Source organism: Nyctereutes procyonoides, unplaced genomic scaffold (assembly GCF_905146905.1).
Source record: "Nyctereutes procyonoides isolate TBG_1078 unplaced genomic scaffold, NYPRO_anot_genome, whole genome shotgun sequence".
Lineage (NCBI taxonomy): Eukaryota > Metazoa > Chordata > Mammalia > Carnivora > Canidae > Nyctereutes > Nyctereutes procyonoides.
In genome coordinates, this window is record NW_026575128.1 from 22797266 (window position 1) to 22823902 (window position 26637).

General features: G+C 36.4%; 1 protein-coding gene across 2 annotated transcripts in view; it reads left to right on the forward strand.

The window, feature by feature from the left end:
• The window catches only part of OTOGL (otogelin like), a 131352-nt gene that overhangs the window by 84311 nt on the left and 20404 nt on the right, over positions 1-26637 (forward strand). For both annotated transcript variants that reach the window (XM_055341884.1, XM_055341885.1), the window contains 15 exons: positions 1913-2030; positions 6517-6596; positions 6911-6984; position 8305; positions 9511-9578; positions 12518-12695; positions 12968-13110; positions 13340-13363; positions 13456-13548; positions 15189-15378; positions 18051-18265; positions 21838-21979; positions 23590-23775; positions 25524-25736; positions 26211-26315. In XM_055341884.1, the coding sequence (XP_055197859.1) occupies positions 1913-2030; positions 6517-6596; positions 6911-6984; position 8305; positions 9511-9578; positions 12518-12695; positions 12968-13110; positions 13340-13363; positions 13456-13548; positions 15189-15378; positions 18051-18265; positions 21838-21979; positions 23590-23775; positions 25524-25736; positions 26211-26315 (1830 nt within the window). The remainder of the gene's footprint in view (positions 1-1912; positions 2031-6516; positions 6597-6910; positions 6985-8304; positions 8306-9510; positions 9579-12517; positions 12696-12967; positions 13111-13339; positions 13364-13455; positions 13549-15188; positions 15379-18050; positions 18266-21837; positions 21980-23589; positions 23776-25523; positions 25737-26210; positions 26316-26637) is intronic.

Consider the following 26637-nt stretch of genomic DNA (forward strand, 5'->3'; position numbering starts at 1 on the left):
CATTTCAATTTTTAAGTCATTCCTAAAGGAGTACAAGTAGATCAAATAGTATGACCTTGGGTGAGTAGGTTTCTTAACCTCTTTGTCCTTCAGTTTGTGTGAAATTAACATAAGGAAAATAATAATATCTACTTTGTAGAGTTAATTATATCACATAAATTAAGTGGTAAACAGCTTAAAACAGCCCTAAGTAATGTTACTTTTAATTGTGGCCCCAATTATTGCTTTCAGTAATATCCGGATTTTGGAAATAGAGTTTCCTCACATCTCTTGGGTCTACTGTTTGTACTTACTATTTCTTTCCTAGAAGGTAGCTTCTCAATAACCTGATTCTTAATGATAAAGACAGCATGTCTATCTCTGTCTTTTGAATAGCAGGGTATCTAGTTCCATTGATCTCTGGAAGATTTCCCTGGTTCAGTGGAAGTCTGACTTTGTTTCTAGAAATTCTTACAATTTTATAAATATTGAATTTTCTGAATTTCAGAGAGGAATCTTCACTGCATCATCTGATGTTTAAAAGTCATGATTTATTTTCAAAATCTAGGAGCTTGACATATACCTTAGGTCTCCCAAAGAAATTGTTTCATTTTAACACTTCATTCATTTCATTCATTCATTCATTTTCCTTTTCTCTTGTGGATAAATTTCTGCAAACCTTCATAGTCTTTGGATTTTAAAAATTCAGACAAGCTTCAATTTTTTGCCTATTATGAAGGGTTCCTGTACTGATTAGAAAATGAGTCACTGACATGCTTATTACGATATTCTATGGAGTAGATATGATATTTTTACCTGAGTTTACTTAAAAATTGAACATTATGAGCCTCTATTTCCCCTCCAATCTAGAAATCTGCTCCATTAGACTAAGACCCAGTGGCCCAACCTGAATTTTGGAGAAGTGCCGCCAAGGGCATTATCAGCATGTCAGAAACTGGTATCTTTGTGGGAAGGAAAGACCCCTAGGAAACTCTAGGGGTCTACTCTAGTCTTGGAACCAATCCTCTGTCAGGATCCACAATTCCAGTGACCCAGATTAAAGGCCACTTGAACCTTTGGATGCATAGATGCCTCCTGAAAAGTTTTATTTCCCTATTCATACTTTGGAATTGCATTCAGTATCCAGAATCTGAGAAATATAACCTCTACCCTGAACTTTCTCCTTTGTGGGGCTCTTCTTCAGAGATAATTTTGGACTGCTACAGAAAGACTGTTTTATGTTGTAGGAAGAGGAAAGAGTTTGCAGGAGAAAACCCTCAATCTTCAACCAAGGGAGGTTTTATATCTGTTAAACATGTATTATTAAAATCCATTCATTTATTTCTGTCATCAGATAATACTTATCATGTGCAAGGCAACGCTGTAAGTACCGTGAGAAGAACAAAGATGGAATGCTCTTCCTAGGTTTGATGTCAGCAAACATGTCTTTGGTCTTAACCATTTTCCTAATTGTTTGAATTTGGCAGTTCATCTGGCTCCTGTGAGCCTCAATTTTTTCATTAATAAAATGAAAACAATACTCAACAGGCTTACAAGAATAAGATAGAATAATAGACAGAAAATTACTTTGCAAAAAAGTAAATTTCCAAACAAGTGTTCTGTATTATTATGACGTGTAAATCATGAGAACCCTCCGAATGTAAAGAGAAAAGATTTTTTAATTTTCTTGGCTTTCTCCAACTGCTGGCTTTTTAAAATCTTTGGAAAGTAGACTAACAATTGCATGTTCAATCTTACCATGAAATTCTTTCATCACCAAGCAATTGCAATTCCTTTTCCCCTAGTGCTGTCTTTTCTACGGCCTTACGGTCAAGGAGGGGTCAAACCCTAGAAGGGTTACTATCATAAATCATTACTTTTCAAGCTGTACATCAAAAATATGTGCAAATAGAGACTTTATTTTTTTCCCCAGAAATCCAGGCAGCAGTGCCCTACAGGAGGATGTGTGAATGGAGATATGAACCTTGTGCCACTCCCTGCTTTAAAACATGTAGTGACCCTGAAGCACAAGCATGTAAATTTCTTCCACCGTAAGTCATGTTTAACTATCCAATGAGCACATTCCAGTACTAGCAGATTCTTCTCTCAGTGGGTTTTTTTAGAACTTTAAAAAAAAAAAAAACTTCTCAAGAATAATTTGTATGTGCTCTATACTTCTAATGAGGCCATTTCATTTTATTCAAGCAATAATTATTGAGGGTCTGCTTTGTGGCAGGAAATCTAGCTGATACAGATATAGCAGTGAACAAAACAGTTAAAGTACCTGCCCTCATGCAGCTTATACTTTGTTGGGTTAAGGCAGAGAATAAACAAATAAAAACATAAATATGTAATACAATATATTGTTAGATGGAGATACGTGCTATGGAGAAAAATAAAGGAAACTAAGGGAGACAGAGAACATAAGGCATGTGTGTGTCTTTGCTCATTAATGTAGGGCGGCCAGGGAAAAACACATGAACAAGATAGTGTGTGGTCAGTGATATAGAGGAAATGAGGGAACTGGCCAAATGGATATCTGGGGAAAGAGTCTTTCAATCTGAGAACAGTGCAAAGGTCCTGAGGTAGGAATGTGCTTAGTGTGTTTGAAGATTACCAAAGAAGTCAGTTAGTTGGAGCAAACTGAGCAAAATTGAGAGATAGGAGATGAAACCAGAGAATCACAGTGTGTGAAAATCATACTGGGCCTTATGGTTCATTGTGAGGACTTTGTTGTTGTTTTTTATTTTCTCTGAAAATGCCCTAATATATTTTGGACACAGGAGTCACATGATTTGATTTATGTTTAAAAAGTTCCTTGGGGGATCCCTGGGTGGCCCAGCGGTTTGGCGCCTGCCTTTGGCCCAGGGCGCGATCCTGGAGACCCGGGATCGAATCCCACGTCGGGCTCCCGGTGCATGGAGCCTGCTTCTCCCTCTGCCTGTGTCTCTGCCTCTCTCCCTCTCTCTCTCTGTGACTATCATAAATAAATAAAAATTTAAAAAAATTTTAAAAAAATAAAAAGTTCCTTGGCTGTTGTACTGACTGATGGGGAGGAGAAGGACAATGGCAAAGCTGGTTAGTAATTCAAATAAGACATAAAGGGGATTTAACTAGGTGGGTAGCCCTGAAAGTTATGAAAAATGTAAAGATTCAGAATATATTTTGAACTTAGGGTCATGAGTTACGCTAATTTAATATCAATTGATTTCGTATTAATTAAGAGAGAAAAAGGAGTTAGACTCGAGTGTAGACCTTGGCAATCTGTAGGTTGGACCATATAAAATTGCTGCTTTTGTAGTAAAAACTGGTCAAATATTAACAAATTCAAGGGGTTCCACTTACTGGAATGACTTAGTTGTTGTTTACCGAGCTAAGGAGGATGTTAGGAGGAGCAATCTGCAGGAAAAGTCGGGGATTCAATTTTTTTTTTGAGGGGGGAGGGAATTTAATTTTGAGGATTTTAGATTTGAGTCTGAAAATTATTCATTTAATTTGACAAAACGGAGAATAGGAAGAGGCAAAATGGAGACAGAACATAAACAGCTTTTCTCTCTTTTTTTAAAAAGGAGTTTTGCTGTAAAGGAGAACAAAAAAAGGAACAATAATAGGAGGGAATTTTTTTAAAGGATCATTTTACATGAGGCATTTATGAGCTTCTTTTCTCTGACAGATCCTGGCACTACAAAAGGTCCTGGGCATATGAATGAATGAGACACGACACCTCTTTTAAGGAGCTCCCAGTCTTTAGGAAGAAGATAACGTTAATACAGTGGGGAGAGGGCTAAGCAATAAGGACACCAGCTAGCACCCTGTGGTCTTTGTAGCGAGGGCTGTGAAATGGGTAATCGCTTTATCCCCATTTGCAGGGGAAAAAACCCACAGAGGTGCAGAGAGGGGACACAGTTTGCTCTCAGACAGTTTGCAGGGCCCCTGAAGCCAGGCTTTTAACCTCAACGGGGCATGAAGTGAGGTGGGAGCAGAGAGGGCATCTTTCTATTTATTTTCCTAAAAATAAGAACAGCCAGTTCTTTATGAAGACATGGTCAGCATTCACTTGGACCTCTTGTATTTGCACACCTATTTCCTGCCTCTTCGGGGAGCCATCAGAAGGAAGGGACACAAGGGGGCGGGGAGCAGAGTCAGGAGGGCACAAGGGCAAGGGAGGAAAAAGAAAAGAGGGCAGTGAGCATGGCCAGCCTGGCCCAGGCGAGGACATGAGGGATACTTTGGAGAGGCATGGAGCTGGTTCATTACTTCTTGTGGTATAACCAGGCTCCTGGGCCCTGCAACCCAGATCCTCAAGGCTTCCCTTGTTTGGTTGTAGCTATTCCCAAGCTTCTGGCACGGTATGGAATGGTTTGGAAACAGAGAAGAGATTCAGGATGAAACTTTGCCTCTGCCAAGCTGTGTCTCATCTCCACCTCTTTCAACCTCTCCCCCTGCTCTGCACCAGGGGGCCGAATTACTGCTCCTCCTTGCACGTGCAGTCCTGCAGGGAGACTCTAGTACCTCTGCACCCCTCCTCCAGGTCCCCAGCAGAGCCACCATCTTCATTCTGGATGGCTGCAGTCTCTGGCATAGAGCAAGTTTTTAAAAACAAAAATATCTAGCGAAAATGAGAACTTCTATGAGAAAAGATGCCCACCAGCATACCATAAGGCCCATGTGTAAATCTGGTAGTTCCTGTTAGGTAATGTTATGAAGAGATGGTCTACGCCTGAGGCATTTATTTATGAGTCAGAAGTTGAACAGAGTATCAGTTGTATGGCAAAATAAAGAAAAATCTAATCTTCTTAACAAGGCATGTTAAAGGAATAAGTTACTAATATTTGCAAAATATTTTAAGAAGGTGGTTGTGGTTTTGATTTGCAAAAAACAACTACAAGGTAATTGAGTTGCACCAATTACCACATCACAAAAGTGACGTTTATTTCATTTAATTATAACAACTGGCCGTAGTCTCTTCAGCAATATATTAACTTGAATTTTTCTTTTTTTGGTTGACAAAGTTTAGAGTAGAAGAGGGATATCATATACCAGTTAAAGTTTTATTATTCAAGTTTGCTTTGTAAAATAAACGATTGGTCACATAAACTAAGCTGTTTGTTTAAAAAAAAAATCATCTGTGAGGGAGGTATCCAAGAGATGGCTAAATGTGTCTCGTTAAAAGAGAAATTAGCATTTTTTGTTTTTTTAAAGCACTAGTTCATGGGTTTCCTTCCACTAGTGCCCTCTGGTGGCAATATTTACTCTTAGTGTCAAGTTCATTTTCATCTTGAATTGGAAAGAGGCCTTGAGTATTTTTAATTCAAATTCTTTACAGAAGTGGCAATTGGGACTGTCTAAAATTATTAAAAATATTATTACTAAATGCTAGTGTATTTGAAAGGCAGATAAGCAGGCTTTTTATAAAAAATATTTTCATTAATTCTCTCTAGTATGTATGAATCTAATAATTAGTTATACACAAAAGATAGCATTTATTTCCTTTGAATCAGAATAAATTGGACTCTGAGCTTCAATTGGACAAGAAAGAAAATGTAACCTCACTTGTTATATTGTCTTCATTCCCTTTGATAAGAAGCATTCCAGAAGGTCCCTCTTGTCTTTGGCCCATGACGTCCAAGCCATAGCTTATTTTATTTTTTATTATTTTATTTTATTTTTAAAAGATTTTATTCATTTATTCATGAGAGGCAGAGACAGAGGCAGACTCCCTGCAGGGAGCCTGATGTGGGCCTCGATCCCAGATCCCAGGATTACACCCTGAGCCCAAGGCAGGTGTTCAACCACTGAGCCACCCAGGCGTCCCTACCATAGCTTCTTGAAATTTGGGACCCTTGCCATGCTTCTGTGCCATGCATGAGAAGTGAAGATCCTTAGGAAAACCAGACATCCTAGACCTTGAAATCCAGTCTCCAAAGGTTTATATACAACCACATCCTCCCAGGACTCTGCCAAACATTGGGGCTCTTGAGAAGGGCAGCTTCTGCTCCTCCCTTTCCCTGTCATCAAAGAACAGCAACCATGTTCCACCTCCATCCTTCCCACCTAGAGATTCCCAGTACCTTTCCAATGAGTTTAGGGTTTACTCATGGCCAGGGAGAGGCACTCAAGTCTCTTGTTCAACCAGTGTCCTTAAGGATATTTAAAAAGCATCTCTATCTGCTGAGATTTGGGGGAATGTAGGAGGGGAAAGTACCACAAATGTAGATTATAATCACAATAAATGAATCTTCTGCATTTCCAGTGATTTATAGAGCGTGGCGTTAGTATGTTCCAAACATAAGCGTCTGTTTTGATAATTCTGTGTTCAAATTCTTCATTAATCATGAGTGATATCCCTTCACCATCCCCTAGATTGGGATTTCATAAAATGAAGTATGATGGGACGGTAGCAAATGGAGCACTCCTTAGTGCTTGACAAAGAGAATAGAAGACTTTCAGGAAGAATATGTCTTAGTTGCATATATTAAATGCAGTAGTTTTTATATTTTAAACTTTTTTCACTTTGATTTTTTTTTCCATGTAAAGGGTTGAAGGATGCTTGCCCTACTGCCCTAAAAATATGATCCTTGATGAGGTCACCCTCAAATGTGTTTATCCAGCAGACTGTAAGTGGGAAACTTACCTAATTTATTCTGAAAAAATGATACACTTGACTATTTTTTTTTCTCTGATGATAGCAAGTGGTTGTAAGCAGAAGTTTTAGATAACAAACTTTTATAAGATTCTTCTTTAATATCCCTTCCACGGTTTTTTGTTTCTCCTTACCTTCTAAAACATATTCATCTTCCATCTAACATCCCTCTTGTACTCTCTCTCCCAAAACATTTTTCTTGAAGCTAAAGATCCCTATAGGAAGTATATATGGGTCTCATTTTAAACATAACTGATTAAGGAAGAGTCTCTTTGTGTTTTTTTGTAGGCATACCTCTGATTCCCACAGAACCAGCATTAATGCCACCAGGTAAGCCATCTCTACCCATGTTTATAGCTATTGTTGTCATTTGAGACCATAAAATTAGCATTATGTAATTGAAGTCTTGGCACATTTATAACAGCTCCTGGCATGGGTACTATCCTATTGACTAGAAAACCCAGCAGTCACTCCATTTCATTGTAGCTGCTCACTGGCTCAGCGTACCAGGTTTTCTGAATGGCTCCTCCATTTGGTTCACCTCTTCTTCCATTTTGGTGGTATGAATGACAAGGACTCCCCTCACATTTTAAACCTAGAATTTGGGTTTCACTAAATGTTGCTTAAATTTTCACAGTGAGTGAGTTCACTCTAAAGAGATGTTAATGCAAATGAAGTCATCCTTTGGGCACTTCCTTTCCCATTGCTGTGTCCTGTCCCAGCCTCTGGAGTAGCTATTCTGGCTCAGACCTCGCTCTCTCCCTCTCTATGAAATTTGGCTTAGGAAAAGATTTGGTAAATCTACTCACACAGTAAGGTTTGACAAACAATGTATTATTTTTCCTGAAATTATACTTTAGAAAACTTCAGATACTTATTCTTTTTTTTTGTTATATTATTATGGTTTAATTGTATTTCTGATTAAATTATCTGCTAAGAAAGGCAAGTAGGTGTTGTGACCTTACATAGGAGTTACGGATTTCATATTTGATGCTAAGAGGTTTTAAATAAAAATGTTCTGAACCAACTATCTAAATAAATAAGTTTTAAAATCGAAGTGCAGGTGGCCTACAGACACCTCCCTACAACTATCAGTATTACCACTATTCTTACCAGCTTCTATTTATCAAGTGCTTAGTCTATGCCAGGGATCGGACTAACCAGTTGCTGTACGTTTAATCCTTGTAAGTCATTAGAAGTTTCCATGACTCTGTGTTTATTGTGGACCAGAACTTTGTTTCCTCTTCTGTGACTTAAAAGTTTATGATGATAAAAATAAAAACATTTAAGTCTGTATTAAGTTTCATATTTTCTAGAAGATGCAACATCAGTATATCATGTATACTACTCCTAGGACCAAGAAATGGGAATTTTTGTTCTTCTTTATTCTGTAAGTTAGAACGTACAAAATAAGCGTAACATTGAGGTTACTTAGAGAATTTATTTAACTGAAAAGTCAATTTTCTCTTACCTTATTGGATAACAAAAAAGCTTCTAAAGACTGGATAATTGCCTTCCAAAAGATGTCCACCTCTTAATCCAAAATTTGTGAGTATGACCTTGCATGCAAAGGGACTTTGCAGATGTGAATAAGTTAAGGATCTTGAGGTAGGGAAATTATCCTGTATTACCCAAATGTGTCCAATATAATAACAAGGGGCTTAATAAGACAGTGACAAGAGGGTGAGAGCCAGAGAAGGGGACAAGATGACAGAATCAGAAGAGGAGAAGGGAGAGAAATTTGAAGATATTATGCTATAACTCTGAAGATGGAGAAAGGGACCGTAACCAAAATCCTCAGGCAATTCCGAGTTGGACAAAGGAAGGAAACCTATTCTTCCTTGGATCCTCTAGAAGGATGCAACCCTGCAGATACCTCAAATTTTAGGACTTTGACTTCTAGGACCACAAAATAATTAATTGGTGATGTGTTAAGCCACTAAATTTGTAATAATTTGTTACAGCAGTAACAAGATATGAATTTTTATTTTTAAATCATTTTTAAAATATTTTATTAATTTATTTGAGAGAGAGAGAGAGAGAGAGAGAGAGAGCACAGATGAGGTACGGGGGAAGGGGGTAGCCAGAAGCAGACTCCCTGCTGAGCAGGGAGCCCAATGTGGGGCTAGATTCCAGGACCCCAGAATCATGACCTGAGTTGAGGCAGACTCTAAACTGACTGAGCCTCCCAGGCACCCCTGAATACAGTCACTTCTAGGCAATATCAATAATGGATACTAATTATAGCTAGACAAAATTTCAACCATTCATTTGGGTGGTTCTGTGGTCCTTCAAGACTTTGAGCATTTTGGAGATAACTTTAGTCCTAACAAAAAAGCTTCTAAAGGTGTCTTACAAATTTTTTACCAATCACATCTTCCCTTCCCATGGATCACTCCTTCACCGCACCCACCAGCTGGTGGGCCACGCGTGGTTCACAGTGCCATTCATCCTGCTTGCAAGGAACACGTTCTAAGGATTCACTAAGGGAAATGAGTCACCTTCACTACTTATTTTTAAAAGGGAACAATATTTGAACTCCTGAGCATCTTTAGTAATACTGATATTTTTACCTGTTCAAACAATTGTGTTGAAACTCTCAAGATAGTGAAGATGTTTATAGAAGGTGGTGAAAACTCAGAGCTCTGGAATAAGAATTCCCAAGTTTGAATTTTGCCCCGATACTTACTAGCTTACCTGTCTAGACCTTAGTTTCCTTATCCGTAAAATGATATGAGTATTGTCATCTACTTTACAGAGTTCTTGCGAGGAATAAATGAAATAATCTGTATAAAAATCCTTAGCACAGTTTCTACTACACGAAATTCCCTACATGACGGGTACCATTCCACTAATGGAAAGGATATCTTCATTTCAAACAGGTCCAGAAACGATTACTCCATCAGACTTCGCTGTATCTGACATGCTAACGCCAACGCCAGGTTTGGAATGTGAGGTATGGCCGGATAATCTATTCCAGCTACTTGCATTTCCTTATAGCATCTGTTCAAGTCTCTGTATCACTAACCAAATGCTATTAAACTGCTCTTGCTATGCTCTCTAGTCCATCTTTGCCAAAAGATAATAAGAAATATGCATCACATTTTAGCAGGGTTTTTTTTTTTGTGCCCCCTCTGGGGCACAAACACATTTATATTTTCTTAACTAGTTTAGATATGTCCTTCTAATTAAGATTCTGGTCACATTAAGGAAAACAAAGTCCAAATGAGGTCGTAAGTGTGGTCTTTTAATAAAAAGTCAACTAACGTAGGCTTTTCTGTAAGGCAGGCATTCAAAAATATTTATTAAGCAGCTATTATGTGCCAGGCACTATGCCAGATAACAAAGATACATTGGCAAGCAGAAAAAGATAAGCTCATTGGACCCCAGAGCTTGTAATTGTCTTGGCTCTCACTTCAAACGTGCCACTTGTTAGATAAACCAACTGTTCATTCCACCAATATTTATTTAGTACCATTTTTGGCCAAGCGTTATCCAAGTACCATAGATAAAACAATATAAAAGCAAGCAAAACTTCATGCCTTTATAGAATTTATATTCTATATTTTAGATAGCCACAAAGCAAAATAAGTTACTAAGTTATAGAAAATCTTAGAAGGTGCTGCTAGGGGAAAAAAAATAAATCTATTTTCAATGACACGCTCAGAAAAATCCTCACTGATAAGGTAACGTTATAGTAAAAGATCTGAAGAAGTTCAGAAACAGCCACACAGAGAACCAGGGCAGTGGGAATAGCTGTGGGAACCAGGAAATAGGGTTTCAGGCCGAAGGATCTGCAAGTGGAAAGGCTCAGAGGTAAAAATGTACTTGACATATTAAAATAATAATAAGGAAACCAGTAAGTAAGTAAGCAACAAGATTTAAAAAACGAGATTATTTAAAGCCTTGTAGATGATTGTAAAGACTGTGGCTTTGATTTTAAAAGACTGGAAAACATTAGGTATTTTTGAGCAGAGAAATTACATGATCTGATTTGTTTTAGGATCACTTTAGCTGCTGTGTTGAGTGTAGTGTGTAGAGACAACAGAACCAGTTAGGAGGCTATCGTGGGAATTAGGCAGAGATGATGGTGGCGCTGACCAGGAGATAGCAGTGGGGATGGTGACAAACATCTGGGTTCAGGGTTTATTTTGAATTTAGAGGTCACAGAATTTGCTGAAAGATTAGATGTGTGGTGTGAGTGAAACAGAGGCATCAAGGATTCTAAGATTTTTGCCCTGAGCAATTAAAGAATAAAGCTGGCATTAATCAGGATGGGGAGATTGTGGGAAGTGAATGGGGTGAGTGTCATCAAGAATTCAATTTTGCCTTGTAAAGACTGAGGTTGCTCTTAGACATCAAAAAGCTGCAAATGTACGGATCTTATAGACAGATATCAGAGATCAAGCTGAATTAATTTTGGGGAATTCTTAGTGATGGGATGAAACCACAAAGGGAGTGAGTACAGATAGAGGACAGAGGAAGGAAGAAGACATGATGGGAAACAAGCAAAGGATAGTGAGTAAGAGGAAACGGAGGAGATTGTAGGTGGTCTGGGAGCCAGGGAAAGTAGTAAAGAAGATAGAGTAATAAGCTGTCCTAAATCTGTTAGTGGGTCAAGTAAGGTGAGGTCTGAAAAATCATCATTGGATTTAGCAACGAAGAGTTCATTGGTGACCTTGTTTAAAAAGTTTCGGTGGAAGAGAAGGTATAGCTTCTTTTAGGCAGTTTGAGATGTTGTAGGGGCTTTAGTTTTTTCTGACTGCTTTCATTTTCCTGGTTAAATGGAAAGTAGGGTCAATCCTGGGAGTTGATACAATTGCACACAGAAAATTTTGGAAAATCAGACTTGACTATTTGCCTCCTTTTGGCTCTTAAATTTAGAATTACTCACTTAATAGTCTCACTGTTTAGAAAGGGATTAAACTCTTTTATCCTTGTTTTTGATCATATATAATGTTGGGATGGTAGAAACTGACTCACAAAATTTAGGGAGAAGCAAATGAAATAAGCTACTGTTAGTGCAGGCATATGATCGATGCTAAATAGGTGTTAAATTTTCTTCCTCATCCCCTGAAGTGCAGTATAGAATAGTGGTCAAAATTACAGATTCCAGAATAATAATTCCTGAACTTAGATTGTGACTCTACTACCTATGAGCTATGGAATCTTGGGGAAGTTACTTTGACCTTCATCCTCCTGCTTTCCTCAACCCTAAAACAGGAAAAAACAATGGTACCTGCCTCAGAGGGCTGTTTTGGGAATGAAATGTGTTCGTTAGAATACTATCTCAAACACAGTGACATAAATGTCTGATCATTGCTATAATTATTACCATAATTTAAATACAATAAAAATTATAAATTTTGAAAAATCTACCACTGATTTTTTTCTTATTTATCTATAAATCTGAAGTATATCTAAAAATTAATTTATAATGATTTTATCCAGGTGCTGTAAGACTAATCTCACATATGAATTTTTAATGACATATTTATAGTGTTTAGTAGTGACTTTTTAAAACTGACATTAACAGAGTTGTAATGATATACTAGCTTTCCAGGGCATATGAGGGCTTAGACTTGTTCTGTATAACGTCTATTTGCAAAATACTAAATCAAGATAATTTAGGACAAGACATCAATTGACTCTGATGTCTGAGTATATGGGCAATTCTGATATCAAATCAATACTAAGGTAAAACTTGAGTTCAAACCGAGTATTTTAGAGAGGATACATCAACAAAAATTCTAGTGGAATTCTAACTATCTTTCAGAAGCTTTCATATTTAGGAAACATACACCATGGACAATGTGAATGGGGAATTAAAAAGTTAATTGACAATATTTGTTGAAAATAGAAAAAAAGAAAACTAATTTGCTTTTTTATTAACAGCCTCAACAATTTGATCCTGTTTACAACTGTAGCCAGTATATATGCCTTAATATGGAATGGCACTTGTTCAACTGGTCTCTTAATTGCCCAAAGGACGTGGAAATGCCTGACTGTGGTTTCCGGGGAAGACCCGTTCAGGTGAACAGGGATATCTGCTGCCCTGAGTGGGAATGTCCTTGTAAGTCTGCATTTCTTACATGGCAGTCAACTTTCAGCCAGGAGGAGATTGTTGCTTTTTTTGAGCTGATCACCTCACTCATCATGCCAAAATTATTGCTGAACTTTCTTCATTTAATTTCTGATTTTTATTTCCCAATATATAACTTTTACAGTTGCTTCTTGTCAAACATAATAACATGAATTAAAAAAAATTAAGGAGCAAACATTACTACAAATACAAATAATTGGTTGATAGACCAAATCCACTGTCTACCATTTTTTTTTTTTTAGGTCGTTGTTCCATGTTGTCAGAACTGAGCATTATTACATTTGATGGAAATAATGCAGCATTATATAGTATGGCTTCTTATATCTTAGTAAGAATTCCTGGGGAAATTATCATTGCTCATGTTGAAAAATGTTCCACGAATCAGGTAGGTTATCATTCATTTTTGTGTCATTTCTTTATAAATCTATAGCTGACGTATACTGCAACATTAGATATTCTCAGAGCAAGAAGGGACTCAAGAACTCCCTGAGATTTATCTTCTAGTACTTAAGACAAAAAATGTTTCATGTGAATATATTTAAAGGCATGTAAAATTAATTCAAATAATGTTTGTTAAAAAAGTCAAGTGATATATTTTTATACATTTTTTTCAGAATGGAAATTCCCCTAAAAAGCTAGTGAGTATTTGCAAAGTGTTTCATAAATTTTTTCTCTTTATTGCTAAAGTTATGTTTAACTCCATAAAGTTTTAACATTTTTTTCAATTAAGACATCCTCTGGAAGAATGTATGGACTTTGTTTTAAGAAGTTAAATTTGACAACATCTATACATAAAATACTTGTTAATCGGGCAGCAAGAAAGGTAAGAGCACAAAGTTAAAAGATATCCTCACATTAGAGAAAATTAAGAAATTATGTTAAATATAATTATTTCCAAAAACAAGGAAAATTAAACATATTGGAGTTTCATTGCTATTGTGTTTAATCATTCTTTTCAGGGACAGTCAACAAATATGTTTCTTCATATTACATTTCTCCTTCTGTAATGTCCCAACTGTTGCAAATATTTTTCCCCCTTGTGAGGTTAACTGTTACAGCATGTCAAATACATGAAAGCCCTCTCGGATAATGTGAGTGCCCGATTTCTTAGTGTCGAGTTAACAGTGTTTTAAATTAGACAAAGTGGAAATGATATAAAAAAGGAGGAATCACAAGGTTGAAAAAAGTAGTTAGCTAAGAATATCAGAATGCAGACCACCATGAGAAAAATAGTTTTGAAGTACTGATAATGTTATTTTTTTTTAATGAATATGTGATAGCTAAAATAGGAAAAAATGAAGAAATATTTAACTATTGAAATAAACTGAAGAAGGAGGATGTATTATAAAAAATGATTGGAAAAAGCCATTTGGTTTTATAGGAAAAATCTTTACTCCAAGGGGTATTTATTTACTAGAGACAAGTGAGTGATAAAGCTGGATACTTCACTTATATGGTTCTCTCAGAGATGTAAGAAAATAAGGTGTAAAGATTTTGCTAAAATGACTGAGATGTTACGTCCTTTCTAGAAATAATTCTGCCTTTTTTAGCACAGGCCAAACATTCTAGAGTGGAAACAATATTAAAATGGGCCTAAAATATAATAAGGTGTTAGAAAGCTTAATTTTAAGTAAAGAAAAATATATAAATGGGGAAATTGTTTAGATAATAGCATTTGTATATACCTTTGATTTAATCCAGATATATTAACAGGAGGAAGTGGATGGGAAATAAATTTAAACTCAAATCTAATCAGTGCTATTAGTGAGCATTTGGGCCAAAGGGCTTAGCTTTAGCTTCAACTGAATTCATCTCTGGTCAGGTATTGAGTTAAAAGCTGATTATTTAAAAATTACTTAATGAGAGTTTACATGATAAAGCAACAAGGTCCTAGTCTCTAGTAACTTGTAGCTGTATGTGAGGTGCTTCAATTTAATTGCTGATTAGAAAGCGGTAAGGGTATAGTGATAGAGTATGACTCATATATCACAGAAACAGGTCCCTTAATGCAGTTTATAGGAAGGTCGAATAGGTATTTTTGGAGGAGGTGATACCCAAGAGAAATCTTAAAGGAAGCGGAAATCAACCAGGCTGGAGTAAGGATGTTTTAGCCTGTACGTAGATAATGGTGTAATTAACATAAATTGACAGAAACATCAGAAAAGCATAGGTAACACAGAAGAAAGTTTTGAAGAAACTTTAAAACTTTAAGTTTTGAAGAAAATAAGGGGTAACAAGGTTAGAACAAATACTGAATGTAGCAAGACACAACAAAGGAATAATAAAGGAGTTTGGAGTTGTGAGAAGCGGTGTCAGGCAGCAGAGAAATAAATTTTTTAGAAACTTAGGAAGTAGTTTGTATTCAACAAGAAGTAATGGAACCCTATGAATTCTACTTTTAATGAGTATATATTTAAACATACACTTTTTTCTAACAGTTGTCAATTCATTGTGTTATTTTAGGTAGAAGTGGATTCTATTGTTGTGCCTCTGCCCTTTTCAAGTCAAGAACTGTCCGTAGAAGATTCTGGTACCATGTATGTGATTACGACTCCAGCTGGACTAATCGTGAAGTGGGCTCACCTTACAGGGATCATAGACATTCATTTTGGCCCTGGGTTTAACTTGTCATCTTACACAGAAGGACTCTGTGGTGAGCATTGCTCTTCAAATCTGAATTTCTTCCAATTTTTCTTTCCTGTTCACATTACACCATTTTGCCCCACTTTTCATATTTGAGGTGTGACATTAATTTTCAGTTCCCCATGTGAGTACTAAAGGAAAGCGGCGACTTTCAGTAAATGGGCTAAGAAGGAAGAAATAATAGTTCAAGTCACATATTTTTGGGGAAATACATGTTTACTACTACTACTGCGATACTACTTACATTCTTGCTAGCTCATCTTTATTAATCATTAATAAAGTGCTAAACCTTATTTAACATATTTGAATTTATTCAATTCTAACAGTAGCCCTCATAAATCGGTATTAATTTGTAAGTGAGAAATAGGAGTTCCAGAAAGATTAAAGGCTTAAATAAGTTTGTTTCTTCCTTATTATGTTAAAATTTGAAATATGGGAAAACTTAGTTGCTTAAGCCACCTTGAAGGTTACATACAGGGAACACATCATTCTCAATATTTGCCCCAGTTTAGCTATAAAGTGTAATGCCTAGATGTGTCTTTACACCTAGCTTAATATCACATCGTATCACATAGACACATAGTTATAAGCCAAAGGAGACAAATTAGAGACACCTCTAGGTACACAACAAAATAAAAAAACTATAATGCTGGCTTTGATGTCTGATGGAAGCTATTCTCTTTGTAGCTCTGCGCTCTTAAGGTGAACATCAGTTTCCTCATCTTTCAAATAAAAATAGCCACATTCTACTACCTTCGAGATTGTTGTTAGGGTTGTATATGAAAGTTAATGTCAAACCCTTAATGCATTGCTTACTACACACCATCAATGAATGTTAGCTTAGCAAAAAATATCTACTGTAATCTCACTCAATGTGTAAAAGTTTACTGACCTTTTGAGTGTTTTGACTCCGTGCTTGGTGCTGGCAACTCAAAAACAGATAGGACTAAGTCCTTTCCCCTAACAAAAGACGTAAAGCAAAATTTCTTCTTTAAAGCATTTACTGCAAAGTTTGGCTAGAAAGGTTTAAATATTTCCTTGCCTATTTGTAGTGTGATAAATAGTACAAAGTTCTGTGGGGACTGAAGGTTATCACTGTGGAAATAGTTATTCTTGAGTATGTATAGTATTGATTATACATAATAAATCAAATTATTGGGTAATGCTTAGAGGCTTTAGGAATGCATATTTTCTCAGATGATTAACATTTCTGTATGCTATGATTTCTGTTTGATCTTGTGGGGTTTTTTTCTTTCACTTATTGCCAGCGCATGCTTTTACACACTGTAGAGAAGGGGCTAGGATCACCTTTTTTGCTAACCAAGGGCAACCCCTAAAGTTCATGACGTCCATAGTGGGAAGAGTGGTTTTTGTGAATCAAATCTGGGTGCTATCAGGTCTGAAAAAGTTGCAGTGAACAAGAGTGTGACCTAAATTGAGGATCCCAGAATGGGAAGTCTGTATGAATACCTTGTTCTATACAGTACTATGAAGTTTATAGGGCTGGTGACTGGAGTTGCTAATAAAAACATATTTTTTTATTAGCAATTACCTTTTTCCAGAAAAGTTTAGACTTAAAAAATAGTAGCAGCTTTACAGTATAGTTCATTTCACTTGAGTTTTGTTTTAGTTGTTTGTTTTTGCATTGAACTCAGACCTTTGTATATTTACAAGGACAAGGCAATTACGGTAGCAGCAACTTTTATGATATTAATATGCCTACTTGAGGATTAAGATTTGATACTTGAAGAAAATGTTCAAGTTCTATCTTTTATAGCCAGAGCCTTGGAGATTAAGAAAGATTATGTCTTAAGGTAGGGTGGGATTCAGATCAGATAAGGGTTCTCGGCCATTTCTCTGTACTTCCCTTGGCTCTGTACTCCACTGGATGAAGAGTAAGCTCCATCCTCCATCTGGCCTTCCTCAGGAAGCTAGAAGCTACAGCAGGTCAAAGCATGATAATCAATAGGTCATGTCATCCTAAGGAAGGGATATTGTCTGTGTCTTAGGATTCCAGGTCAGATCCTGTTTGGCACTGGTTGTCCAAAAGGTGAATGTAGCCGTGTGTCTAGATGACTGCCTGACCTGACTGTTTTAGTACCTCCAGCAGGTGTTAACTCAAGGGAGTAAGGACTACCTTTGTGCCGATCATGGCCCTCTCCTGTAGTGGTGACGGGGCAGGGATAAATTCCTGAAATTTAGATTTCAGGAATTTAATGTTTTCAGGTAGGGTTTTCCTTGGGGGAATGGCTGTGTGGGAGGCAATCACCAAATGCCCACTATTCTACGGAATATCTTGGAAAGCTTAAGAACTAGTTCTTCAATTAGAAGGTAGTGGTAATAGTGAATAAGTATGGGAGCAGAATCCATTTGCTCTTTCTTCATTTTCTATCATCATTTCACATTTCTTAACTTCTAGGATTGTAGTTTCTTTTTATTTTTTATTATTATTTTTGTAGTTTCTTTTTAATCTGGTTAAGACAACTCTGTACTACTTTATCAAAGAATCAGATACATATTTTAAAAATTCCATCAACATTAAAGTGAAAGGATATACATTCAGCACCTTGTTCAGTAAATAATTTACTCATTTAAAATCAATTATTAAGATGATTTATTTCTTTTGTCTACATTTGGTTTAAGTGAAAAAAATGTTTCCTTCTAAATATCATATCTTTCTAGGAATTTGCAATGAAGATCCAGATGATGATCTAAGGATGCAAAATGGCACAATTATTACAAATATGGAAGACATAGAATTATTTATTGAAAGCTGGGAAATTGAGAAATCATTTGAAGTAACAACAAGAAGACCTGTTAGGAATTGTACTGAGCATGATTGCAGTCACTGCATTGAGTTATTAAATATGAGAGTTTTCATTCCATGCCATCATAAAGTAAGTCAAGGGCAACCATAAATAAGAACTGTCACATTAGACATGTTGAGAGTAAAGCCAATAAATTCCTGTTCTTGCCATGATGTTCTTCTACCGAGAATAGTTTAGTCCCACACCTGCTGTCAGTATGCTCTGGAATTCAGAATCACTTACTTTTATAAATATAAAGATATAGAAAGGATAATTATCTTTTTTTCTCCTATTTTTTTTCAAAACTGTATCTACAGCTTTCAAGAAAAATGAAATTCTGTCCTATGAATAAATGTCTGTAGGAGAAAGAAATCAATGTCACTTGATAACCCAGTAGAGAAACTAAGCCAGTGAGGATATTATCACTTCTCTATGGTCTTGGCATCTTAGGTGTATACTTGTGATAGAACCTGTCATATAATCAATTTAAACCTTCTTTATTTGTCTCTAACTTTCTGACTTTATGTGACTAGTAGATATTTTAAATAATCTCTATCATTAAAAAAGATCCATTGTGGGGACTCTGGGTGGCTCAGTGGTTAAGCGCCGGTCTTCAGCCAGGGCATGATCTTGGAGACCTGGGATGGAGTCTTACATCGGGTTTCCTGTGAGGAGCCTGCTTCTCCCTCTGCCTGTGTCTCTGCCTCTCTGTGTGTCTCTCATGAATAAATAAATAAAATCTTTTAAAATAAATCCATTGTTAGGGACATAGGACAGACCAATATAGCATTTCATGGATCATTTAATGAAAAGTTTGTGGACATCTAGCATTTAGTCCTTACAAGGCATCGTGTTAAACTCCTATGATCCGAAGATGAATAAGACTCTCCCTTATTCACAGAAGCTTTGGTGGGAAAGTGAGCTTATGAACAGATACATGACAATATAGAGTCTGGAGGTATGTGGGAGCCCAGGTTTGGAGGAGACTTCTCATACCTTTAGATATTTGATTTATTTAGAAGGATGAATTTGCCAGGAGAGAAGGGGGAAGAAGGGATGCCTACACAGATACAAAAATATGTGTAAGAACAAGTTTTATAAAAGGCTATGACAGGAAGACATTGAAATGGTTGAGTGTAAGACATATGGAGGGGAAGAGCCTGGGAAAGAAGGTGAGGGAATTGTCAAAGCAGGAAGGTGTTCACTGTGTAGCACCTCCTGTGCTAGACTGTGGTGTGTAGACCACATAATTCTTAGCCAGCCCCATGAGTTCCCTCAGGGAAAGGCAAAGGATGTCGAGTCATGTGATAAAAATGGCATATCTTTTGGGAGCTTCAGTTTTATTTGGAGATTTGGATGCAGATAGGTTTTAAAGGTTTACATTGTTTTTAAAAAGCAAGTATGTAGGGACGCCTGGGTGGCTTAGTGGTTGAGCATCTGCCTTTGGCTCAGGTAGTGATCCTGGGGTCCTGGAATCGAGTCCCGCATCAGGCTCCTCGCAGGGAGCCTGCTTCTCCCTCTGCCTGGGTCTCTGCCTCTCTCTGTGTGTCTCTCATGAATGAATGAATGAATGAATGAATGAATAAATAAATATAATCTTAAAAAAAGCAGCTATATAAAAATGAAGAAACAGATACTTTAAAACCCAGTTTAGTGTCATTTTAATGTCTTTTTAAAGCATGATTTTCAAAAAATCCATTTTTCACTGGGAACTCAGAAGGTTGATTAACTTAATCAACCAGTTCCCAACTTAACTGTTGAAGGCTTAGAGAGGCTACACAGAGTGCCTTTTAGTCTGACAGATCCCTTCCCAGTGAATTGAAGGGCAAAAGAGAGCAAAGCAGGTAATTTGGTTTCCCACGTCAGCTTCACCTTCATTTGAAAATCCCCACCGAGCAGACATGATCTGCCTGGATTGTATCATTTTTCTACCTAAAATCCTTCAGTGTCTTTCACTTACATAAAGTATGTGCCAAACAACCTTCTCAAGGCTTACGAGGTCCTCTACACTGTGGCCCACCCACTTCTCTAGCTTCCTCTTGTGCTACACATTTCTTGCTTACTAAGCTCCAGTCTCCTTTCAACTCTCTGAATATTCCAAGGTTTTTCCTGCCAGTGGGCCTTTAAGATCCTAGTTTTTCCAGTAAAATACTTCCCTCCTCTGATTCATTTTAGTGTGGTGACTCCTCTGGGTTCTATGCAAAGACCTTTTTTAGCTTTGAGATCCAGAGGCAGAGAATTAGGTCTGTGTTACTGACTTCATACTGCTCATGCCTAGCACAGTGCCTGATATGTAGTTGGGTATTCAATCAATTATGAAAGCGTACATAAGTGAATATATGAATGGAGATTATAGGAAAGTCAACTTTGGGGGGTTAAGCAGAAAGGTATATAATTTTTCACTCTAAATGAATTAGGTCATATGGGATTTCAAAGCAAAAATACCCAGAAAAAGCTTAGAAACATAATTCTGGATCTCAGAAGAGGTAAGTTAAGGCCAGAGATCAGGTTTGGGGAGTTATTTGTGTACAGATTTTTAAAAAATAATAATAAGTAATATGCGATGTGCCAGAGTCTGCTCTGAACATTTACTGTATATTAACTCACAGCTACCTTAAGTAGTAGTAAATGTATTATTAACTCTTTAACTTATGAGGAAACCGAGGAAAAAGGTTAAATGCCCAAGATGGTGGTATGAGTCTGGCAAGATCATTTGTAGTTAGTAGACATGACCGCTGAGGATGGAACCTAGGGAAACACTCAGGATAAGGGGCAGCAGAGGAGCCAACACTGAACAGGTGAACAAGGCTATAGAATGGAGTACATTCAACATCCTGGGTTTTAAGGAGGAAACTCTGTGTTCTCTGGATTCCTCAGTGGGGATGCTCTGGACCGTAGCAAGTATTCCATGTAAAATGAGGTACTGGAAACCAAGGGAATTCCATAAAGAAGACTAAAAGAATGTAGAATCTTGGTTTTTATTGGATATGAATCTTGAAAAAGAAATGATGGGATCTGAAAAATACTACATATTTTTAACAGGCATTTTGAGCTGTGTCAGAATTTGGCATCTGCAGGTAGATGTTTAATATGTTCACTGAATGAATGAGTAGGGAGAAAATTTGGAATTAATGTCGCTGGAAGTTAAATTATTTAGAATACAGGCAATTCTAAATCAAAATGAAGCAATCTGTAGGAAAAAGATGAATCTTTAAATCGAGGCATATCAAATTATATAAATTATTCAACGTTCAATATTAACACATAGTTTTCAAGAAGCATTTATAACCTCGTTTAATAAGTAAGCCCATGTCTCATTATGGAATGCTTCAGGAACTTCCAGTTTGATCTCTCATAGATTATCCAGTATATGGAAAAGACAGTTGTGGCCCAAAGTACAATATCAGAAATAGATTTTACTAGGCCCACATACTTTGCTTCTTTGCCATCTTTATAAGATAGATTTATGTAGATCAGTGCAGGCGATATTACATCAGAAGTGACATCTAGTATCATGATGTTTGGAATCTAAGGTCAAGGAAGAACCATAATTAGTATTAATTTGCCACCCTTTGATTCTCTAGAACAGTTTTAGACTAATGTAGGACCTTTAGAGAAATAAAACTTATTTCTTAACTTATGCCAAGGTGATATGTCTCTAGGTGTCACCGCAGAACTTTTGTGAAAAGATGTGGATCAATTATACCTATTTTTGGAACTATGAATGTGATGCACTTTCTGCCTATGTGACTTTGTGCAACAGGTTTGACATCTGTATTCAATGGAGAACACCTGATTACTGCCGTAAGTGGTACATTTTATTTATTTATTTATTTATTTATTTATTTATTTATTTATTTATTTATTTATTTATTTTTAAAGTGGTACATTTTAAATAATATTTTCTAACAATCCCATAACATCCCATTTTATTACATTCACTTTTTCTTTTCATTTTCCATCACAAAATAATGTCACAAGAATAAAATGCATATAAATGTAACGTAGGAGTTAGAAGTCAGCTCTCCCACATAGGCCACTTCTAGTTTCATCCGGCTCCAATTCTCCCAAAAGAAAACCTAGTCCACAAAATATCAGTCAGCAAAACCAATGGAAATGTTGAAGATATCACAGGGGATTGAACAGGGGTTTTAATTCTGTATGCCAGAGCACATTTCATTGGTTTCAATTCAACCTGCCTCATTTGACCTACCGCACCCCCCTCCGAATCCCGCCTCCTGCTTGTCCCCTAGCTTGGGAAGAGGATGTATGTTTTTCTGTCCCCGTTTCCTTCTTTCCTGACATAGTATCCACTTCCGTCAAAACAAATCTTTCTGGGTTTCTTTGAGTGATACCTAGGTTCATTTTTTTTTTTTCCAAATCCATGTTCGTGGATCTTTTTTTCTTTTGTATGTATTCTTTGCCCATTTTTATCTATAGGGCTCATGCTTTCTCATCAAGTTGTAATGATTTTCATAAAAATTTTATTAAGCCTATCACCAAGCCTATTTTACAGAAAACAATGTTAATTTAAGGAATAGCAATTAAATGGATTAAGTGATAAAAGATGATCAAAATGAGTATTGGTGAAATGCTCCAAAATAAAATAAAAGTTGTCATTTTCCCCTAGAAGAAAAGGCAAAATACAAATAAGAAGAATCATATGTCACAAATACTGGTTACATGACTTCATTTCAGAAGTAACTCAGCTCCTCCTGTGCCCTACTATCCCTTGCCTTTCTGCTCCCAGAGGTATCACTATTCAAGAGTGTGGTTGCTTGATTCATAGGAAATGTATGACATCTCTAATTTTAATAGACACCATCAAATTGTTCCCCACTGAGATTTTACCAATTTATACCTCCACCAGCTGTGTGTTCATTTTTTAACAGTATGATTTTTGAAGATCACTGAGAATCAAAAGAATTTTCTGTAACATCATTTAGAAACTGTTCAGCAGTGGTAGTTTCTTCTAACAGAAAAGGCTTAAACCTAAACACACAGCATTTTTCTTTTTTATGGCTTGATGGAGTCACATGTTTAAAGCATATTTCTCTGCTTTTTCTGAATAGACTGTTTTATCTCCTCACTACACAGAGAAGGAACTTCATACTAGTTGACTCTGTATTTATGCCAACTAGATTTGGGCTGCTTCTTGATCATATTTACTTGCTACAAATCAGATGAGCTTTTCCTACTATAACATACTAGCTGGGCACCGGGAAGATACTCAAAAATACCTATTGCTTATTTTATTTCTAGTTTTTGGTTACATAATAAATGAAAAATGAGATTTGAAGAGATGGGAATGAGCCAAATTGATTTTCAGAAAGAAATCTGATATCTCTTCCTTTTATTATAATCCAAATAGGTGACTTTGATCATTAGCAAATTCTGTCCTCTGTTATTCATAGCTCTGAGTTGTCCAGAGGGGAAGGAATATCAGCCCTGCGTGAGGACTTGTGAAGCAAGAACATGTCTGAACAGATGGTTCTATGGACATTCTTCATGTTTGAATTTAAGAGAAGATTGTGTATGCAAGAACGGAACCATTCTTCACAGGCCAGATTCAATTCAGTGCATTCCAGAGAAAGAATGTGGTAAGCAGCAGAGTGCAAAATGACTTCTTAGGGACTCAGCAAATAAATAAAATTATTTTTGATCTTAGGGAGATGTGCTGGGAAAGATTGATCAAAAGGACCCCTAGGGGTTGGAGAGAAAATCAATTTGTAGTTTTGATTTTTAATATGATTTCAATTGCAGTTACTCAAATTAGATGCTTTGGTGGTGAAGTGTTTTGTTGTTGTTGTTCCAAGTTTTTATTTAAATTCCATTTAATAAAGGGCAGAGGATGGAGGAGGGATGGGGCAACGGGGTGACGGGCACTAAGGAGTGCACTTGATGGGGTGAGCACTGGGTATTATACTATATGCTGGCAAATTGAATTTAAATAAAATATTAAAATTGGGAAAAAAGTTTAAGATTGAATGTATTTGGGGATCACTGTCTATTAAACTCCCCACTGGAAGAAAAAAAAAGAAATAAAAAGAAATAAAAAGAAATAAAAATAACTCTCACAAAAATAAATAAATAAATAGATAGATAGATAGATAGATAGATAAATTCCAGTTAATGAACATACAGCGTAATGTTAGTTTCAGGTGTAGAATTTAGTGATTTGTCACTTACATGCAATACCTGGTGCTCATCGCAACAAGTGCCCTCCTTAATACCCATCACCCATTTAACCCCCTCACCCATCCCCAGTGATGATGTATTCTAATCTCTACGTATTTCTATAATAACTGGATGAGGGTATGACAAATTAAGAATTAAGAGCATAGAATGTGAATTGAAATTCCAGTTATTTCATGTAATAGTGATTCATCTTTACCTCGTTGAGCCTGAGTCAGCATCTGCAAAATGGGGAAAATAATAGCACTTATCCCATAAAGTTAGTGTGGGGATACATAAATAATACAAAGCATTTTGCAACAGTGCATAGAGAAAAATAACCACTCAAGAAATGTCAGATAGTATTATTACTGGGGAGAAAACATTCAATTTTTCTACTTTCATTTTATTCTGACTCATCGTCTCCATGGTGGTTGCAACGAAAATAGTGTAAAATTGAGAAAATTGCAGTACAGGACTTATCATTAGGGTTAGAGGAAAAGAAATTAAGGCAATAAAGAAAGAGAATGGGCAAATAGAACTGAAACGCATATATAGTTCCAGAAAAAGTTTGTGTTTGCCATTGAGAAAAGTATTTGTAGAAGGCTTTGAGAATAAAGAAGCACATTTATTTTTTTAGGGACCTGTGTACTTATCATTTTAATAATAAAACCACAAGACTCAGTAAATAATTAGGCACTTCCCACATTTAGATTTTAAAGCTGACGTGTTTTGAATTTTCATATGACAAAAATGATAAATATGTGGTAGGGACTTTTTTCCCCTAATATCTCTCAATTTCAATAGTTAATATTTTAAAACTAACTTAAATTTATTTTACTTAGTTTGTTCAAGCTAAATAAATTATATTAACAAGACAAAATGAACAAGAAATGATGAACAGATTATCTTATTTATAGACGAGGACATGCCAATTTACAGATAGTTGTAGAAGGGAAAATATTTTTATAGACTACATTACAAATTTATTTAAAGAAAAATGTAAGCTAGTTTACTAGCTGGTAAAAAAAAAAAAAAAGAATGTAAGAAAGGAAAAACCTGTGACATATTATCTATGTCACTGAGCCAAGTCATGGTCTGAAGCCAAAACATCACAACCTGATTTATTTTAGTGCCTGGTTATGAGTAATATAACAGTGTCCATCTTTTTAAGCATGCACTGATAGTGAAGACCAACCTCGCACTGCTGGGGAGATTTGGAATGGGGGCATTGACGAGTGTGCCCTGTACAAATGTTTGGAGAATGGAAGTATTATTCCTATAGAACCAGATTGTGATGAAGAGCCCTCGCCAATTTGTGAACGAGAAGCTGAAGTTGTCCTGGGCACTGTTGATAAGTGGACCTGCTGTTCAAAGGAAATTTGTGGTATGTATGCAGGCTGAAGCCTTACAGTAAGTTACGCCACAAAATATGTTGATATTATTTGTGAAAAAAGCACGGCATGCATAATGTTTGGTAAACAAAAAAGGTTGAAGTGCAAACAGAAATATTGCCATAAATATGACTTATATTTTCTCAAAGCAAGTTTTTCTACATTACGGTTTTGGTGATTTTGCAAATGCACATGCAAACTCTCACTATAAGCAATTAATAGTGTTCAATAATACGTGACAAGGTAAAGGTTCTGGGAATCTTTGACTTAGGACAATCGAGAGTGAAAGACCGTAATAAATAAACCTTAAGTCTACTACCTGTTCACATATGACCCATTTGTGACCTGAATGTGTTTAATGACATGTAAAAACATGCATAATAAAAATCACTTCCCTGATTTGAGTTAGAAGCACGGTTTTTAGTTATATTGACTAATATTTTAGTGCTTCTGTTTCTTATTTCCAGGCTGTGACATGACCTTATGTGAAACTGCCATTCCAACCTGTACGAATAGTCAAAAATTGGTTGTTGGCCATAGTCCTCTTTCTTGTTGTCCACAGTATCAATGTGGTGAGTAATGAACTGGGAACAGTAAGAGCGAGGTTCATTGTTCACAATAGTGGATTAGTTTCTCATTCTTTGTGTCTACAAGAAAATGATTTGTTATAAAATATAATGGAGCTATCTTGCTAAAGATAGTTCTTTATTTTTTTCTAAGATTTTATTTATTTATTTGAGAGAGATAGCAGAGTAAGAGAGCACAGAGAGGGAGAATCAGACTCCCCACCGAGCAGGGAACCTAAAGTAGCCGGTCACAAGATTCTGGGATCATGACCTGAGCTAAAGGCAGACATTCAACCAACTGAGCTACCCAGGCACCCCAAGATAGTTC